At 37.9% G+C, this 15,500-nt stretch overlaps 1 protein-coding gene across 1 annotated transcript in view; it reads left to right on the top strand.

The window, feature by feature from the left end:
• The window catches only part of LOC107662989 (nuclear receptor ROR-beta-like), a 19,539-nt gene extending 4,255 nt beyond the window's left edge, over nucleotides 1-15,284 (top strand). Inside the window, 9 exon segments of the mRNA XM_016453126.1 lie at nucleotides 1,894-1,979; nucleotides 2,267-2,408; nucleotides 3,305-3,713; nucleotides 3,854-4,025; nucleotides 4,164-4,296; nucleotides 5,911-6,018; nucleotides 7,662-7,772; nucleotides 7,963-8,075; nucleotides 11,756-15,284. Coding sequence (XP_016308612.1) covers nucleotides 1,894-1,979; nucleotides 2,267-2,408; nucleotides 3,305-3,713; nucleotides 3,854-4,025; nucleotides 4,164-4,296; nucleotides 5,911-6,018; nucleotides 7,662-7,772; nucleotides 7,963-8,075; nucleotides 11,756-11,917 — 1,436 coding nt within the window. The 3' untranslated portion in view covers nucleotides 11,918-15,284.
• Nucleotides 15,285-15,500: the final 216 nt, after the last annotated feature.

The following is a 15,500-nucleotide window of genomic DNA, read 5'->3' as shown; positions in this document are numbered from 1 at the left end:
GCGCCCACAGCCGCTCTCCCCTTTTCACTGAAAAAGTATGTCAGTAGGACAGCGAGTCCACATGGGCTTACAGCCAGGCAAAATTGAGCGACACTCGGAGCCGGCCAATCACAGACACATCTGCCCAAACATAAACCAATAGGCTGTCAGAAGTGGCAGGGAGGCGGAACATCTGCATTATTAGACTGAGCAGCCTTGAATGGCGTGTTTGTGGAATGTTTACAGACGAAGGTTATATAACACTAGAGATAGCGGTACGGGAGGGGCACCCAAGGGCTCACAGATTTTTCCATTGCATGCCACAGTGTATCTTGGTCATTGCTTTCAGCTGACAGAGCTAGAAAGACAAAATGGAGGATGTTTTTTTCCTACTTAGCGTGTTTTTGCAAACTTAGTTTTTTCCATTCCACCACTATATGCAAAATATAAAAATATAAAATAATTGTGTTACTATCACAAAACACATTTATTTATTTTTTAATTCATTGATTTATTAATTATGTCTATATAAGAAGCTCAATCTATGTATATATATATATATATATATATATATATGGGAAGTTGATGCTTGACATTTTTATGAACATTTTTTTTATCCATATGAAGATTTTAGGTCAAACAGTTATCATTAAATATATAAAAACATTTCTTTCTTTATTTAGTTAATTTATTTTTTCATTTATTAATGCATTTACTTTTTATTTATTTAAACATAATTATATATAACATTATATAAACATAACATAATATAAATATAAAAATATATTTTATTGCATAATAGTTGTGTAATTGTTATCACAGAGCTATTTATTTATTTTGTTTATTGTTTTTAATTTATTAATGATTTTTTTATTTATGTAGTTTTGTGAATAATAAATAATTGTTTGCATATTTAAAAACAAATATAATTAAATATGAAAATATGTTTTATTGCATAATAATTGTTATCCCAAAGCACATATTTGTTTCATTCTTTCATTTTTTATGAATTAATTTTTATTTATTTATTTAGTTTTTGTCAATTATTATTATTTATACACTTTTCACTGTTAATTAGGAAATATTGGTTTTATATATGTCTGCATGGAAGCCAAGCATCTAGTTTCTAAAAGTCACTACACTGTGTTCCACTGATCATATGAGTCTTATCAAGGCCTCATAGTTACTTTTTTATGGAGTAACGCAATATTGTAATGCATTACTTTTAAAAGTAACTTTCCCCAACACTGCTCATAATACACCCTTCAGTCAGAAAATCAATCCTCTGGCTATTTCTGTCCTTCATGCCATGCAGAGCGAGAGAGATCTCCCTCTATCTGACTGTAATCTTCATTGGTTGATATTACTTGTGGTGCATCAAAATGATGTCAGAATCAGAATCAGAAAGAACTTTATTGCCAAGTGTGCTTACACACACACAAGGAATTTGTCTTGGTGACAGAAACAAGTGACAAGACACAGATAACAAAATAAAAATAAGTGAGTAAAAATAAATATGTAAAAACAATACACAATAGACAAAAAGACAATAGACAGTATATTGTATGTACAGATGTGCTATATACAAATTATGCAAGCAAATGTATGATATATTAAATCAATAACATACATATAATAAATGTAAGTATAGATAGTTGGGTATTGCACATATTTTATTGCACAGTAGATGTAGATGGCCTGAGGAAAGAAACTGGTGCTCAGTGATCTGTAGCGCCGGCCAGACAGTAACAGTTCAGAGAGGAAGTGGGCTGGGTGTGAGGGGTCCAGAATTATTTTGCCTGCACTTTTACTCACTCTGGATGAGTACAGATTTTTGTGCATATGTGCTTTTCTGTCATGAAATGTTTTTGCTTTTAATGCTTAAAACGATGTTTGTTTGTTTTTTTCTTCCAGCTCAAATTGATGTTATACCGTGTAAAATCTGTGGTGACAAATCCTCTGGGATTCACTATGGCATTATTACATGTGAAGGGTGCAAGGTAAGAATTCTGCCATAATACCCTAATGATTACTATATTATCTTTTCTTTTTGTCTTACCCTAGATGTGCACTTTCTAGAGTTCAGTTCAAGTCATGCAAGCAAAACTATCCTTTTGTGCTCTGTCCCTCCTTATCTTTTATCCTGATGTTTTTTGTGCGCATCTGTTTTCTGGGTCACTATATATGACTATATATGTTCATCATGCGGCGCCAGGGCACACCTATGAAAGCCGCACCTGATATTAACCATCCTGTATGCTGAGGTAACCACGTTTCTGTTTTGCAGGGTTTTTTCCGACGCAGCCAGCAGAACAATGCCATGTACTCGTGTTCACGGCAGAGGAACTGCCAGATCGACCGAACCAACAGGAACCGCTGCCAACACTGCCGCCTGCAGAAGTGCCTGGCACTCGGCATGAGCCGTGATGGTGAGCGCAAGTCTAAATGCCCAACAAAAACTGAATATTAGGAACCAGGACTCAAATATTAGTACTATATGAGGAGAGGCAGGGTCAAAGGGCAGCTGAGTGGGACTTCATGTCAACAATTATGATTTTTGCAACTACGTGGTTTTATTCAGTCACAATTTGAGCCTATTGGATGATCGTGATGCGAAAAATTTTAAGAACTTGTGGATGATCTCATCAAATTCAAATACCTGTGTCATGGTACATTTTATTTATGGATAGTCTTAAATCAGGACTTAGTGGTCTGTGTATCAGATGACAAATATAATGTTTCTTTTGGTTTAATGATTCAATGTAATAGAATTAGAAGTGTGAATTTAAGACCCCATATTTTGAAGATAAATTAAGAGCTATTTGTTTTCACCCTAGAAATAAAATGCATTTATTTATATAAACATCTATACTGTATATTTGTGTGAGATATTTAGTTGAGAAATTATATTTTGAACAAAACAAAAGAAGAAGTTAGGGCTATTTGGCTTTTTTATATATATATATATATATATATATATATATATACATGTGATATCGGATGAGTGAAGCCTGGTGCTTTGACAGCTTTCATGACACGCAGTTACTCTGAAGCTGGCATTCAGACTGTTAAAGTGGAGCTCCGTTCAGTCAGACGAGCTTTTATGTTTCTTTCAGTCGTCTGTGTTGAAAATTAGATTTTACTCAGTTCGGTGAGAGCCTAGTCGGTGAAAAATTGAAGGGGGTCTGAATACTTTCCGTACCCACTGTATATATATATATATGTACATGTGGAAGAATTGACAATAAAGCAGACTTGACTTGACTTGACTTAATGGTATGTAATACTAAGTGAATATACAGTATAATACTTTTTCTTTCTGTAGCGGTGAAGTTTGGCCGAATGTCAAAGAAACAGCGGGACAGCCTGTACGCGGAGGTGCAGCGGCACCAGCAGCTGTCTCAGGAGTGTCTGGCGGGTTTGGGTGGTGGTCTGGCACCGCGTGACCGTGAAGAGATGGATGAAGACATCACGCACAGCCGGCCGTACAGCAGCGGAGGCTCCAGCTCCACCCTCAGTGACCTGGACGACATCGCCACGCTGCCTGACGGTTTGCTGTTTGACCTGCCGCTCACCCCAGAGGAGACGGGCGAGTACTGCGCTCTGGAGATGCTCGGGGGCGTTGGCGGGTTTGGGAGTGCTGGAAGTGGAAGTTCGTCCAATCAGAATATCTCTTTGGGTTTGAGACTTTAGTCTTTGCAATTTTAGGGATCTTATCTATTCACGAACAGCTTGTAACACTCCAAAGGGAAAGGAAAACTTGAAATAGCATCATATGACCCCTTTAAATGTACCTATAGGTATACTATATCTATATAACATTTTTATACTTATTTGTTTGTTATATCTGTTTGATATATTTATTTATATCTAGATACACAGATACTAAAAAAAAATTTGTTCATGTGTTGAATTTCTGTTTAGAGCGAATCACTCAAAATGTCGTGAAGTCTCACTTGGAGACGTGTCAGTACAGCACAGAAGAGCTGAAAAAACTCATCTGGAACCTCTACACACCTGAAGAAACCCGCAGCTTTCAGCTCAAGGTACACCATTATCATATTAGATGATGTGCCCCATCATCATATTAGACAAATGCATAAATAGATGGTCAATCATGTGACTGCGCTCGCTGATTTGTGTCTCTTTGTTAACGGATGTATTAACAATCTCTGTGGATTCAGTCTGCAGAATGGATGTGGCAGCAGTGCGCCCTGCACATTACAAACGCCATCCAGTACGTCGTGGAGTTCGCCAAGCGAATCTCTGGATTCATGGACCTCTGCCAGAATGACCAGATCATCCTGCTCAAAGCAGGTCAGTGCTGCCTTTGTCTCACACGGATTACAGATGACTAATCCCAGATTATACGACGGATTTCTCACTCGCATCACCTTATCCACTCAGTGCCATGATGTGGCATTTCTGATGTGGCCCTGGGCGGCCATTCAATCTCTTTATTAGTTTAATCACATTTAGTAATGTTATAACACCATTCAAGTTCCATGAGCTTTGTCTTTCATGCTACATCTAGAATACTATGAGAGCAGATATTGACATGTAATTCAGATAATGGCAAATGCAAACACGCCCACAAAATTAGTGTTGAGTGCATTTTGCACAGGGCATTTTTCAGTCATGCAGATTGTTTGGTTGTGAAGGATGCATTGTGATCCAAACTATGGGAGCTTATTTCTGCCACCAAATAAAAAAATTTAAAAGGCAATTGTGACTTTTTATCTCACTTTTTTTTTCCTTTCAACTTTTAGTTTATATCTCACAAGTCTGACTTTTTTTCAGAATCGTGAGATATAAACTCAGAAATGTGAGGAGTAACAAGTAACAACAAAGTAACACCTAGTTTATTTCTGCTAAGGAATTTTAAAAAGTAGGCTAATTGTGACTTTTTATCTCACAATTCCAAAGTTTTTTTCTTGAAATTCTGAGATTGTATCTCACAATTCTGACTGCTTTGTTCAGAATCGCGAGATATAAACTCATTTGTGGGGAAAAAATTCAGAACAACCTTGTTTCCATTAAGGAATAGGAAAATAAAGTTAATTGCAACTTTTTTTACTCACAATTTTCTTGTATTATAACATGTATATAGTTTATATACATGTTGTAAACTCAAATTAAGACTTTCTTCTCAGAATTGTGAGTTAACATCTTGCAATTCTGACTTTTTTTCTCAGAATTTTGAGGGTAAAAAGTCAGAATTATTAGATAAAAAATTTATTTTTGTAAATAAGTTTCCATACCAAACAACTGAAATAATTCTTTTTAAAATACCTGTGTGCTCGACTGCACTGTATTTGGATATATGCCTGGATAGAATGCACTTATCCATTATTTTACCATCAATCGATGGTTTTCTGCTTCCAGAGTTGTTAAAAATGTACATAGACACAATACAAAAACTTAATGCTCATGCAAAAGTGGTATTTCAGAACATATAGTGGCTGGTGAAACTGGATTGTGCGTGGTTACAAAAAAAAACACAGGATTCAGTTCCGTCTATGTGTTCGATCTTATATTTGATTCTTGCACTAATGTTTGTCTCCTCTTGTGTTTGTTTCTACAACATTCTGTCTACTTCTACTCTTTGTGCTTACTGTATGAAAAAACCCTTCACTAAATAAAACTCCTTTTTCTTAACGTCATTTGAAACAATCACAAACACAATGACTTTTCATTTGGATAATGTTTAATGTTCTCATATTTGGAGAAAAATGTAAAAAAAAAATGTGTCTGTATTTTTGCACGGTGGAGCATATTCCTGCTTTTCCTTCCCCCTCCCCTGTACTCTTTTTATGTTTTTTTCCCTCTATTTTTCTCTGTCTGTTTTTCTTTTTGTCTCTGTCCTCTGTCTTTTCTGCTTTCCCCCCATTACGTTTTTTGACGCTCTCTTTCTCTCTATTACTGTTCCAGGATGTCTGGAAATCCTGCTGATCCGAATGTGCCGTGCTTACAACTCTTCAAACAACACAATGTTTTTTGATGGCAAGTTTGCCAGTCCTCAGCTCTTCAAAGCTCTCTGTGAGTGTCCTGATATGTAAAGAATATCATGCATTTTATGGCTACTATTTCAAAAGTATACAGTATACTCTGAGAAGTTATTGGTAACACTTGAAGCCTTTATGTTTAATGCATTATAACGGTATTCATAATATACATTGTAATACATTATATCTTTTCATAAGTAATTGTATCTAATGTTAAAATGCATTATAATATTTGAAAGTTTGTTTGGCACGTGTTTTAATGCATTATACTTTCTAAATGTGTAACAGTGAATAGATAAGTATTATAATGTATTATAACTGTGGTTACAATTACTCATGAAATCATACAATGCATTATAAGGTGCATTACAAGGCATAATTAATGCATTAAAACTACTTTTACAAAGCATTATATATAAAGGCTTTAAGTAAAGTGTAAACATAGAATAGCTATGGTTGACCTGCTATATTTGCTAAAATGTGCAATATACAACACATTCATACTGGGTTCAGGCATCCCATAATTTAATGCACTCAATTTTACTTTCCAGATGCAAACTAGATGTAATCTGTGAACTCAGAATAGCATGCTAACATACTACTTTATTATTTATATTATTGATACGGTTTTGCACAAAATTGTATTGCAAATGCAAAATAACATTTTTGGGAGAATAACTAGATACCCTTGTGAAACTAAACATGCAGGTAAGATTAAGTAGTGGTTAAGTATCAAATGTAATGAGGTCATGTGATAACAATGTAGCAGTAAACTGCTATTTTAAATTTGTACAGTTCCATAATGTGAAACAGTTTGGAAAAAAATAGTAGGCAGCATTCAGTACTCTAGTATTCCACATCAAACACATCCTCTTTACCTTATAATGTAAAACAGCAGCAGCCTCTTAAGAGCAAGAGCAGAGGCGTCATGAATCAGTAAGCCACAAGAGCTAATGGGTTTTTAACCCAGTTAGTGAATACAAGCGATGCTCGGGTGAGTAATAGCTCATCGATGTTAAATGGAAGCATTGCAGAAAGCAATCTTGCCTCATAATATATCAAATAAAAGCATTTATTTTTGGAAGAAGTTGGTAGAATTATTTGTAGATTGTACCACTTCTTTTTATTAGGTTTTTTCAAATTGTGTATGTTTAAAGCATGAAATGAAATTCATCCTATCTATTTTCTGAATGCATGTTATAGATTTTGTAAACAATTAATCCATGCATGTTTAATCAAATGTTTTATTTTTTTAAATGACTTTGTAATGTTTAATTAAAATATCATAACTGTGTCTTCTGAAAATAACGGACTTATTTTTTGTGATGTTTGGTGATGATCTGTCGCTACTTCTGTTTCATCACAACTTTAAATGCAATGTTCATGTTATGATAAAATGCACAATACAATCATAGAGGCCAACTATGATATTCATGATAAAGCAAAGCTTGTTGTGCTTTATTGCTTAAATCTGTGTTATTCTCACAAATAACAAGTAAGCTTTGTACCCAGAACATCTTATTATTTCCTTCATAATTATTGGAACACAATAGATCCATTAAATCATTTCATGCTAAATAAAAACAGATTGGTTCTGTGCAAATTATGGCCCTCAATGGAAATGTAATCTGTTTCTCCATCTTCAGCATGGTAACCAGCATATGCATGTCTTTGTAGGGTGTGATGACCTGGTGAACGCTGTCTTTGAATTGGCTAAAAGTCTGAGCCGTCTTCAGCTGAGTGAGGAGGAAATGGCTTTATTCAGCGCTGCGGTCCTGCTAGCTCCAGGTGAGACTCTCACACGCATGTCTGCTACCAATTTAGAGACTCGTTTTCTGAAGCAAAGGTTTATAAAGCTGCATTTATAGACTCTCAGAAAAAAATATAATATGTGCCATGCTCAGACTTGCACACAAGAATAAAATGAGACACATCCTCACAGTCTGAAACCTCTGCTCTGTGTTTGTGTGGCGCTCAGATCGGCCGTGGTTGACAGAGTCTCAGCAGGTGCAGAAGCTCCAGGAGAAGGTTTACGTGGCTCTTCAGCACAGCCTGCACATGAACAGAGCCACTACTGAGAAACTGGATAAGGTGATAAACCACACACACACAGCTCTTTACAGATAAACAGATGAACTTCAATAATATTTAAGAAAAAGAAATTAAATAATTAAAACACTAATATTATGAATCAGCCAAGGAGAGTAATAAAACTTTCAAAACTAACAAAACATTCTCAGTCAATTAATTTCAAATCCTAAAATCATTTGTGATTTAGTGAGTTATTAGATTAAACTGATTTGTGAATTTGTTTGACTCAGTCTTTAAGAATCACTAGTTCTGCACACCCAGAAAACAAACAGAAAAGAAATATTTCATTTAATCCACAGTTATATTATATATTATGTTTAAAAAAAATAATAATAATTTACGTATTTTAATGGTTAAGACTGCACAGATGAGCAAGCTATATTATCACCCACTGAATTTAAAATAATAGTTATTTCGGCCAATAGAATCATATAAGGTCAAATGGATTTAACACAATTGCATATAATAGAGTATATATACTATACTCAAGTATATGTATGTCTATTCAGTTCAAATTGTCACAATTTGCAAAATATACAATATATGCCATTCAAACGTTTGAGGTCAGTAAGATTTTTTAAAAAGAAATTAATACTTTTATTCAGCAAAGATACATTAAATTGGTTCAAAGTGACAGTAAAGACATTTATGGTGTTACAAAAAAGTTATATTTCAGATCATTGCTGTTCTTTTTAAACTTTCTATTCATCAAAGTATCCTGAAAAAAGTGTATCATGGTTTCCACAAAAATACGAAGCAGCACAACTGTTTTCAATATTGATAATAATAAGAAATGTTTCTTGAGCAGCAAATCAGCATATTAGAATGATTTCTGAAGGATCACGTGACACTGAAGACTGGAGTAATGATGCTGAAAATTCAGCTTTGCATCACAGGAATAAATTACATTTTAAAACACATTTCAAATAGAAAAAGTTAGAAAATAGAACATTATTTTAAGTAGTAATAATATTTCACAATATCACTGTTACGTGTGGCTGTAGTATTAAGCGCACGACGAAGGAGTAGAGTCCAAGGAAGTAATTTTAATAAATCCACAGGGAGAACAGAACAACCACATGGGCACAAAACATCATTAATATAGGACAAAGAAACTGAGGAGCGTCCTCACGCCGAACAGTCCAATGGAGGAGGGAGAGTGGGGGTTCAGGAGGAGGACGAGGCGCAGGCAAAAGGGAGAGGACACAGTCCATAGAGCCAGGGCAGAGTAGACGGTGGGAGAAGCCAGGTGGAGATCCAGACCGCAGCCAGGACAGCAGCCCACCATGGAGTCGCTGGAGGGAGGAGCCATGGTGGAGGTAGGGCTGGCGACACCAGGGGGCCGACTGACAGAGATGGAGCTGAGGAAAAGGAGCCCAGGATGGAGACGAAGAGCCGCAGAGCCAGGGTGACACAGAGGTTCCGGAGGGCCAAGGCGGAGCAGACAGCTCATGCGAGCAAGGCGGAGGCGGGTATCCGGAAGACCGCGTTGGAGCTGGAGGGACAAGGGAGCTTGGTAGAGCGATTGGGATGACGGGCAACGGTGGAGATGAGGAAGCTAGGAACCAAGGCGGAGCCGATGGGTCAAAGGGCTGAGGTGGAGTTCAGGACTCAGAGGTCGGAGGCGGAGATAGGGGATCCTTACGCCAAGGTAGAGCTGGAGACTGGCAGACCAGAGGCGAATGGATGCCTGGATGGTGCTGACTGAGGTTGAGCTAAGAGACAGCAGAGACAGGGCTGAGGAACTGGCTGGTTTTAGGAGAGGAGGTGGGAGAGGGAGGCTGGGAGGGAACACAGGAGAACAGGAGCTGGGCGGAACCAGCAGAGACTCGGGAGAATTGGGTATTACCTCCCCAAACCAGTCTATTAAATCCACATTAAAAATGTCTTTTAGTTCCTCATAATATCCAGAGGCCAGTTTCAACTCACCCTCGGCGGCGGGCGTGTGGGCGGGGCTTTCCTCCAAGCCGTCGATCTCCACTATTAAACCCACGGCGATACACGGTGTTGCCGGCTCACGCACCTGGTCAGATGTGCCTTGAGGCTCTGGCTCCAGGGCGATGATCCACTCTGTCGCTCTTGTTTACGATAACTCATCGATCGTGGCATGCTCTGGCTCTCCGTCTGCGGTGGGCATGGGCAGACGCGCCGTATAACGTGATGGTATAGCTGGCTGGGCTCTGGATCGGGAGATCGGGAGTGAGGCTGGAGATGTCCTCGGCGGGGCAGATGGAGAAATATAATCCATTATTCTCCAGCACCTACTCCACAAATGCAGCAAAACTCCCTTGAGGACCATCCACGAGCAGGCTAGCGCAGAACCAAAAATCTCACCACCTTCCTGGGCTGCTGACTGTGTATTTTCTATCAAATCCAAAAAAAAGCGGTCCGGGAAGGTGGTGAGATTTGCCAGGTTGATAAAGTCCCTTGTGTGGTCCTCAAGGGAGCAATCTCCCTGCTCCAAGCATAGGAGTTGAACTGCTGGCAGATCCATCAGGGAGGAAGGAGAAAAATAAAACAAAACAAACAGAAATCCCATTACATGTGGCTGTAGTTTTAAGCACACAATGAAGGAGTAGAGACCAAGGATGTAATTTTAATAAATCCACAGGGAGAACAGAACAACCACATGGGCACAATATCAACATCAAACATCATATGAAACTGAGGAGAACACAGGGCTTAAATAATTGGAGGAAAGTAATCAGTGAGAACAGAAACAGGTGTGGAGTTCATTGACAATTAATGCCGAGTTCACACTGCACGATTTTAGCCCGATTTTTCACTCGCCGACAGGTTTTGTGAAATCGCCGACAGATGCACGAAATCGGAGGCAAATCGGTGCTCGTTCACGCGAGTGACAATCACACAGTGTGAATTATCAAAGACACGATCTGAAGGAAATCACTGACACGTCGACCCCCTCGAAAGCAATTGGGCTATTTTCAGGATAGTTTTGAGTAGTAATTGGACGGGTTTTGTAGCGAAAACCTGGCAACCCTAAATGCCCGACATCGGAGGCAAATCGGTGCTCGTTCACGCGAGTGACAATCACACAGTGTGAATTATCAAAGACACGATCTGAAGGAAATCACTGACACGTCGACCCCCTCGAAAGCAATTGGGCTATTTTCAGGATAGTTTTGAGTAGTAATTGGACGGGTTTTGTAGCGAAAACCTGGCAACCCTGCACCAGACAGAGCTGTCGGCGATTCTTCCTATTGTAAAGTCATGCAGTGTGTAACCTCCTGTCGTCGTTCTATCGTGCGGTGTGAACACAGCAACAACTGAATGCTACCCCAGATAGTCGTTCAGTGTGAAACCAACAGTGATGCGACGTCTTTGAAAATCGTGCAGTGAGAACTCGGCATAAGAGAATAGATCAACAAGGGAACTCAGGAAAACGGGAATACAGAAACTAAAACAGCAGACCTGTTACAATCAGAGTTTTACTGTATTTTTGATTGAATAAAGAAAGACTTCTTTCAAAAGCATTTTTAAATATCGTATTGACCCCAAACTTTTGAACAGTAGTATAACTTCTGTTCCATGGTTTGGTTGATTTGCTACTACTAAATAGTCATGCAAAAAGTGTGTTTGTGCACTAATCCAAAGGTCAGGCTTAAAACATCCAGTAGTTTTAGTTTGTTGTCTAAAGTGTCTATCTATTGTGTTTGCAGATGGTGTCCAAACTACCGCAGATGAAGTCCATCTGTAACCTGCATATTGACAAGCTGGAGTTCTTCCGCCTGGTTCACCCAGAAACAGCGTACAGCTTCCCGCCTCTGTACAGGGAAGTGTTTGACAGTGAGATCAACTTCCCTGACTCCACCAACAGTTAGAGAGTGGGAAAAAGAGGGAGATAGTGAGGGAGAGAATGACAGAGAGTGTGAAAGGGAAATTACGAGTGTGTTAAGGCAAGAGATGCCATGACGAGTAAAAAACAGCATTTCAAACAAACACATTTTAAAAACCTCCAGGGAGAATTCTCAGTCTGTTGCAGCACTATTAGCATACATACACACACACACACACAATACACTACAAACACACACTTAACCTGCTGCGCAAATGCTCATACACAAACATAGGGGCCAACAAAATATTTCAGATTCGACAACACACAAAACATTGGGATTATTCGTATTGGAATTATTCCTGGAGTTGTGCTCTCAAATCCATTTTTATTTTATGGAAACACTCTGAAATTATCTTTTATGTACAGAAGTTGTCCCAACTTGTTGATGTCTAAGCATGGCACTATTCCTTCTGCATCTGTACACAGATATATTTAAAGGAGTTTTTATAAGCGGTTTTATAATTGTAAGAATTTTACAGGATCAAACTCTCTTCCACGTGAACATTCAGGAGAGCACAACACTTTTTAATGAAGCGATTACAACATACTAGGTGACCGTCACCCGTTCTTCCCCACCAAATCACTCTTAAAGCACTAATATCACTTTTTTTTCTCCTCCCTCTCCCCTCATTTTTCACCCTCAGACGAGTCACGAATGTATCCCAAAAGCACTTATTTTGATATGAGACCGAATGTACACAATGCACTTTTGGTCTTGCGTTATGCTTTATGAGACTTTATGACAATCCACTCAGAAAAAAAACAAACAAAAAAAAACTGATGTGCCCAGATTGTTTATTAAAAATGAAGGGACCAATGTTACAAGTACTACAGGAACGTTCCACATTAAATACAAGTCAAGCTCATTTAATCAATAATAAATAATCATTTTGAAATGAATATATTTAGAAAAAATGTTTTCAAAAATAATTTTGAATCATCTCGGACAACGAACAAGTATTGACAGAAATGCACTTATAGTGGAAGTCTATGGGGCATTTGTACATTTATAAAACAGCTGTTCATAACCTTACAATTCATAACTGTATCTGATAGCATCTGAGTTTAACTTGTATTTAACCTTGAATATTCCTTTACAGATATTTAAACAAACCAGTTTTTAGTCATCCACCTGTTAATCACTATAAGCGTGCAGTCATGGCCAAACGTTTGTGAACGCCTTGTTTTGTTACAATAACGCAAACGGCAACCACAAAATCCTCACTTTAACAGTTATTTACATGACCTCATACCTCATATTCAGCAGAATTTGTCACATTTAGTACAGTATTAGACTCTAGTAAACAACTTCTTATATGCAAAACATATTCAACAGAATACAGTCTTATTTATAAGGGGTTTGCAAATTATGGCATGACTATAAAGAATAGAGTGCATTAGTGCCCGTCCAATTTTTCAGCAGTGTTGGTTTTGGAAGTATTTTTACCTAGTAATTTTTTTCCCCATAGCGATTTGGTCTTTGTTAAAGTGTTACAAGCCATGAACCAAACCAACAAGCTACAAGGAGAATTACAACATTACAAACTTTAAGTTGAAGCAAAAAAAAATAAAAAGGGGCAAAAACACAGGTACAAGATTGTATTAATGTCTTTAGTGAGGGGGAAAAACTACAAACCCATGAAGCACTGCGATTGACAATCGACTTAATGATGGTGAAATAAAAAACTATTTATTTAAAGTTTTGGATTGAATCAATAGAAACTATATATTTTAAGTTTGTTTCAAAATATGCACGCACACACATAAATATTTAAGTATTTTGACTGACTCGTGTCATTTGCGTTCCCTGCAAGCTCTTTTGCTGAGATTTGCTGGGTGCGACTCTCTGATTGGTGTGATTGTCTGAACAGCATCATGGGTAATGTAGCTTCTCATTACAAATTCCACTGTTAAATATGACTATTTTAAACATAAGCTGAAATAATGCAAACAGATGGTTGTAACAAAAGAATATACTATCAATTAACAACCTCGCTGCTCACAACAGTTCTGTTATTGTTAAAATGTTTCAGTTTTTACTTCCGGAACCAGACTGTCACACTCTGTCGGCAAATAGAATATTTGACACAGTTGTTCCACCCACACATGCTCTTGTTTGCTCAGGCACATTTTGACAGTGTTTGGTGCTGCACCTTATTTTTTTATTTAATTTTTCTTTTTTTTTTGTCATTTTAATGCAATGAGAAACCTCAGTCCCACATCCCCTTCCCTTGTAAATGCCACTTTAGAATAAGAAACAGTTAAATGTTCATTTAATGTATATGGACATTTCTAAAAGATTATTTTGAATAGGAATGTAAATACATTTGTATATTTAGTCAAGAAAGAAAAAGAAAGGTGGAACAGGAAGAGAAATAGAAATGTTTTAAAAAATGAACAAGCCAGGACTTTCATCAGCCGGCTTTTGAGTTCCTCCAGCATGTGCATGGGAATACCGGATCCAAAAGATGAACTGGCATGGATTTTGTTCCGGAACTGCCCTCCATAAGTGACCCAGATGAAACACTTACAGGAGACGGACAGTTATTCCGAGCCAGGCTGGATGGCTTTTCAACATTGTTCTCTGGGACACACACAGAGCTGGGACGACCTTGATGACCCCAGCTTCATGTTATGAGAACCTTCCTCATGTAGGATCACATGTCTGGTGGTCTTCAGATGCTAAAGCATTGTTCTCACAAATCGAAAGAAAAGAACAAGAGAAATAGAGATTCAATCAAAGCTCAGTCCAGCAGGTTTCGGGTACAGATACGCCACATGCAACTTGTGGCCAGTGTGGTTTCTGTTGTATTATTTTGTAAATTGTTGATTGCATCTCCTTTTGTCCATTTCTGTGACCCGGATCGCATCCTTCCATCATATTTTTCCATACTCATGCACCAAAACATAGCTTCGACTAGATGTAGAGTCGAGGTTCATGGTATTGTTTATAGTACTACAATATATACTACACAACTGGTTTTAAGCGCTTCAGATGAATGAATGAGAGCTTGTATTCTGTATGAAAGATGAAATATGGTGTTGTATCTCGGTTTTTAATGAACAAGAGGAAATCTGTCTTCTTTTTGTGTGCCCAACATTACAACCTCTCACATCAAGGAGTGTAGCCTGCCCTTGTTTCAGAATGAGAAGTATGGGAGTTCTGTCTGTGTAATGTATTTTTAAATGTGTTGTTTTGACAATCCCCACCTCTAGGCCTTTGATGCATGCCTTCCTGTTAAGACAGAATTGTGTTTGTCTCATTCAGTCACCCTGTAAAGCAATTTCTGTGGTTTCATGTTTATTTTATTTTTGTAGAAGAAATGTTTCTGCTCTGTGTGTTTCACACACACACACACACACACACAAAGATTTATTCTCAGGGAGATAACTGGTCTCTGTCTCACCAGTATCCTCTGCCGACTACACACACACACACACATTATGCACACATGCACACTTTGCACCGAATAGGAGACCCGTATTCTTGATCACTGTGTCCTGTAGCTATATTTAAAGATATATATGTTTTGTGAATGTCAATCACAAAGTGTCAAAGGCCTTTC

Source organism: Sinocyclocheilus anshuiensis, unplaced genomic scaffold, assembly GCF_001515605.1.
Source record: "Sinocyclocheilus anshuiensis isolate Anshui unplaced genomic scaffold, SAMN03320099.WGS_v1.1 scaffold1659, whole genome shotgun sequence".
NCBI classification, from domain to species: Eukaryota; Metazoa; Chordata; class Actinopteri; order Cypriniformes; family Cyprinidae; genus Sinocyclocheilus; species Sinocyclocheilus anshuiensis.
This window is presented reverse-complemented; position numbering and strand designations above follow the sequence as displayed.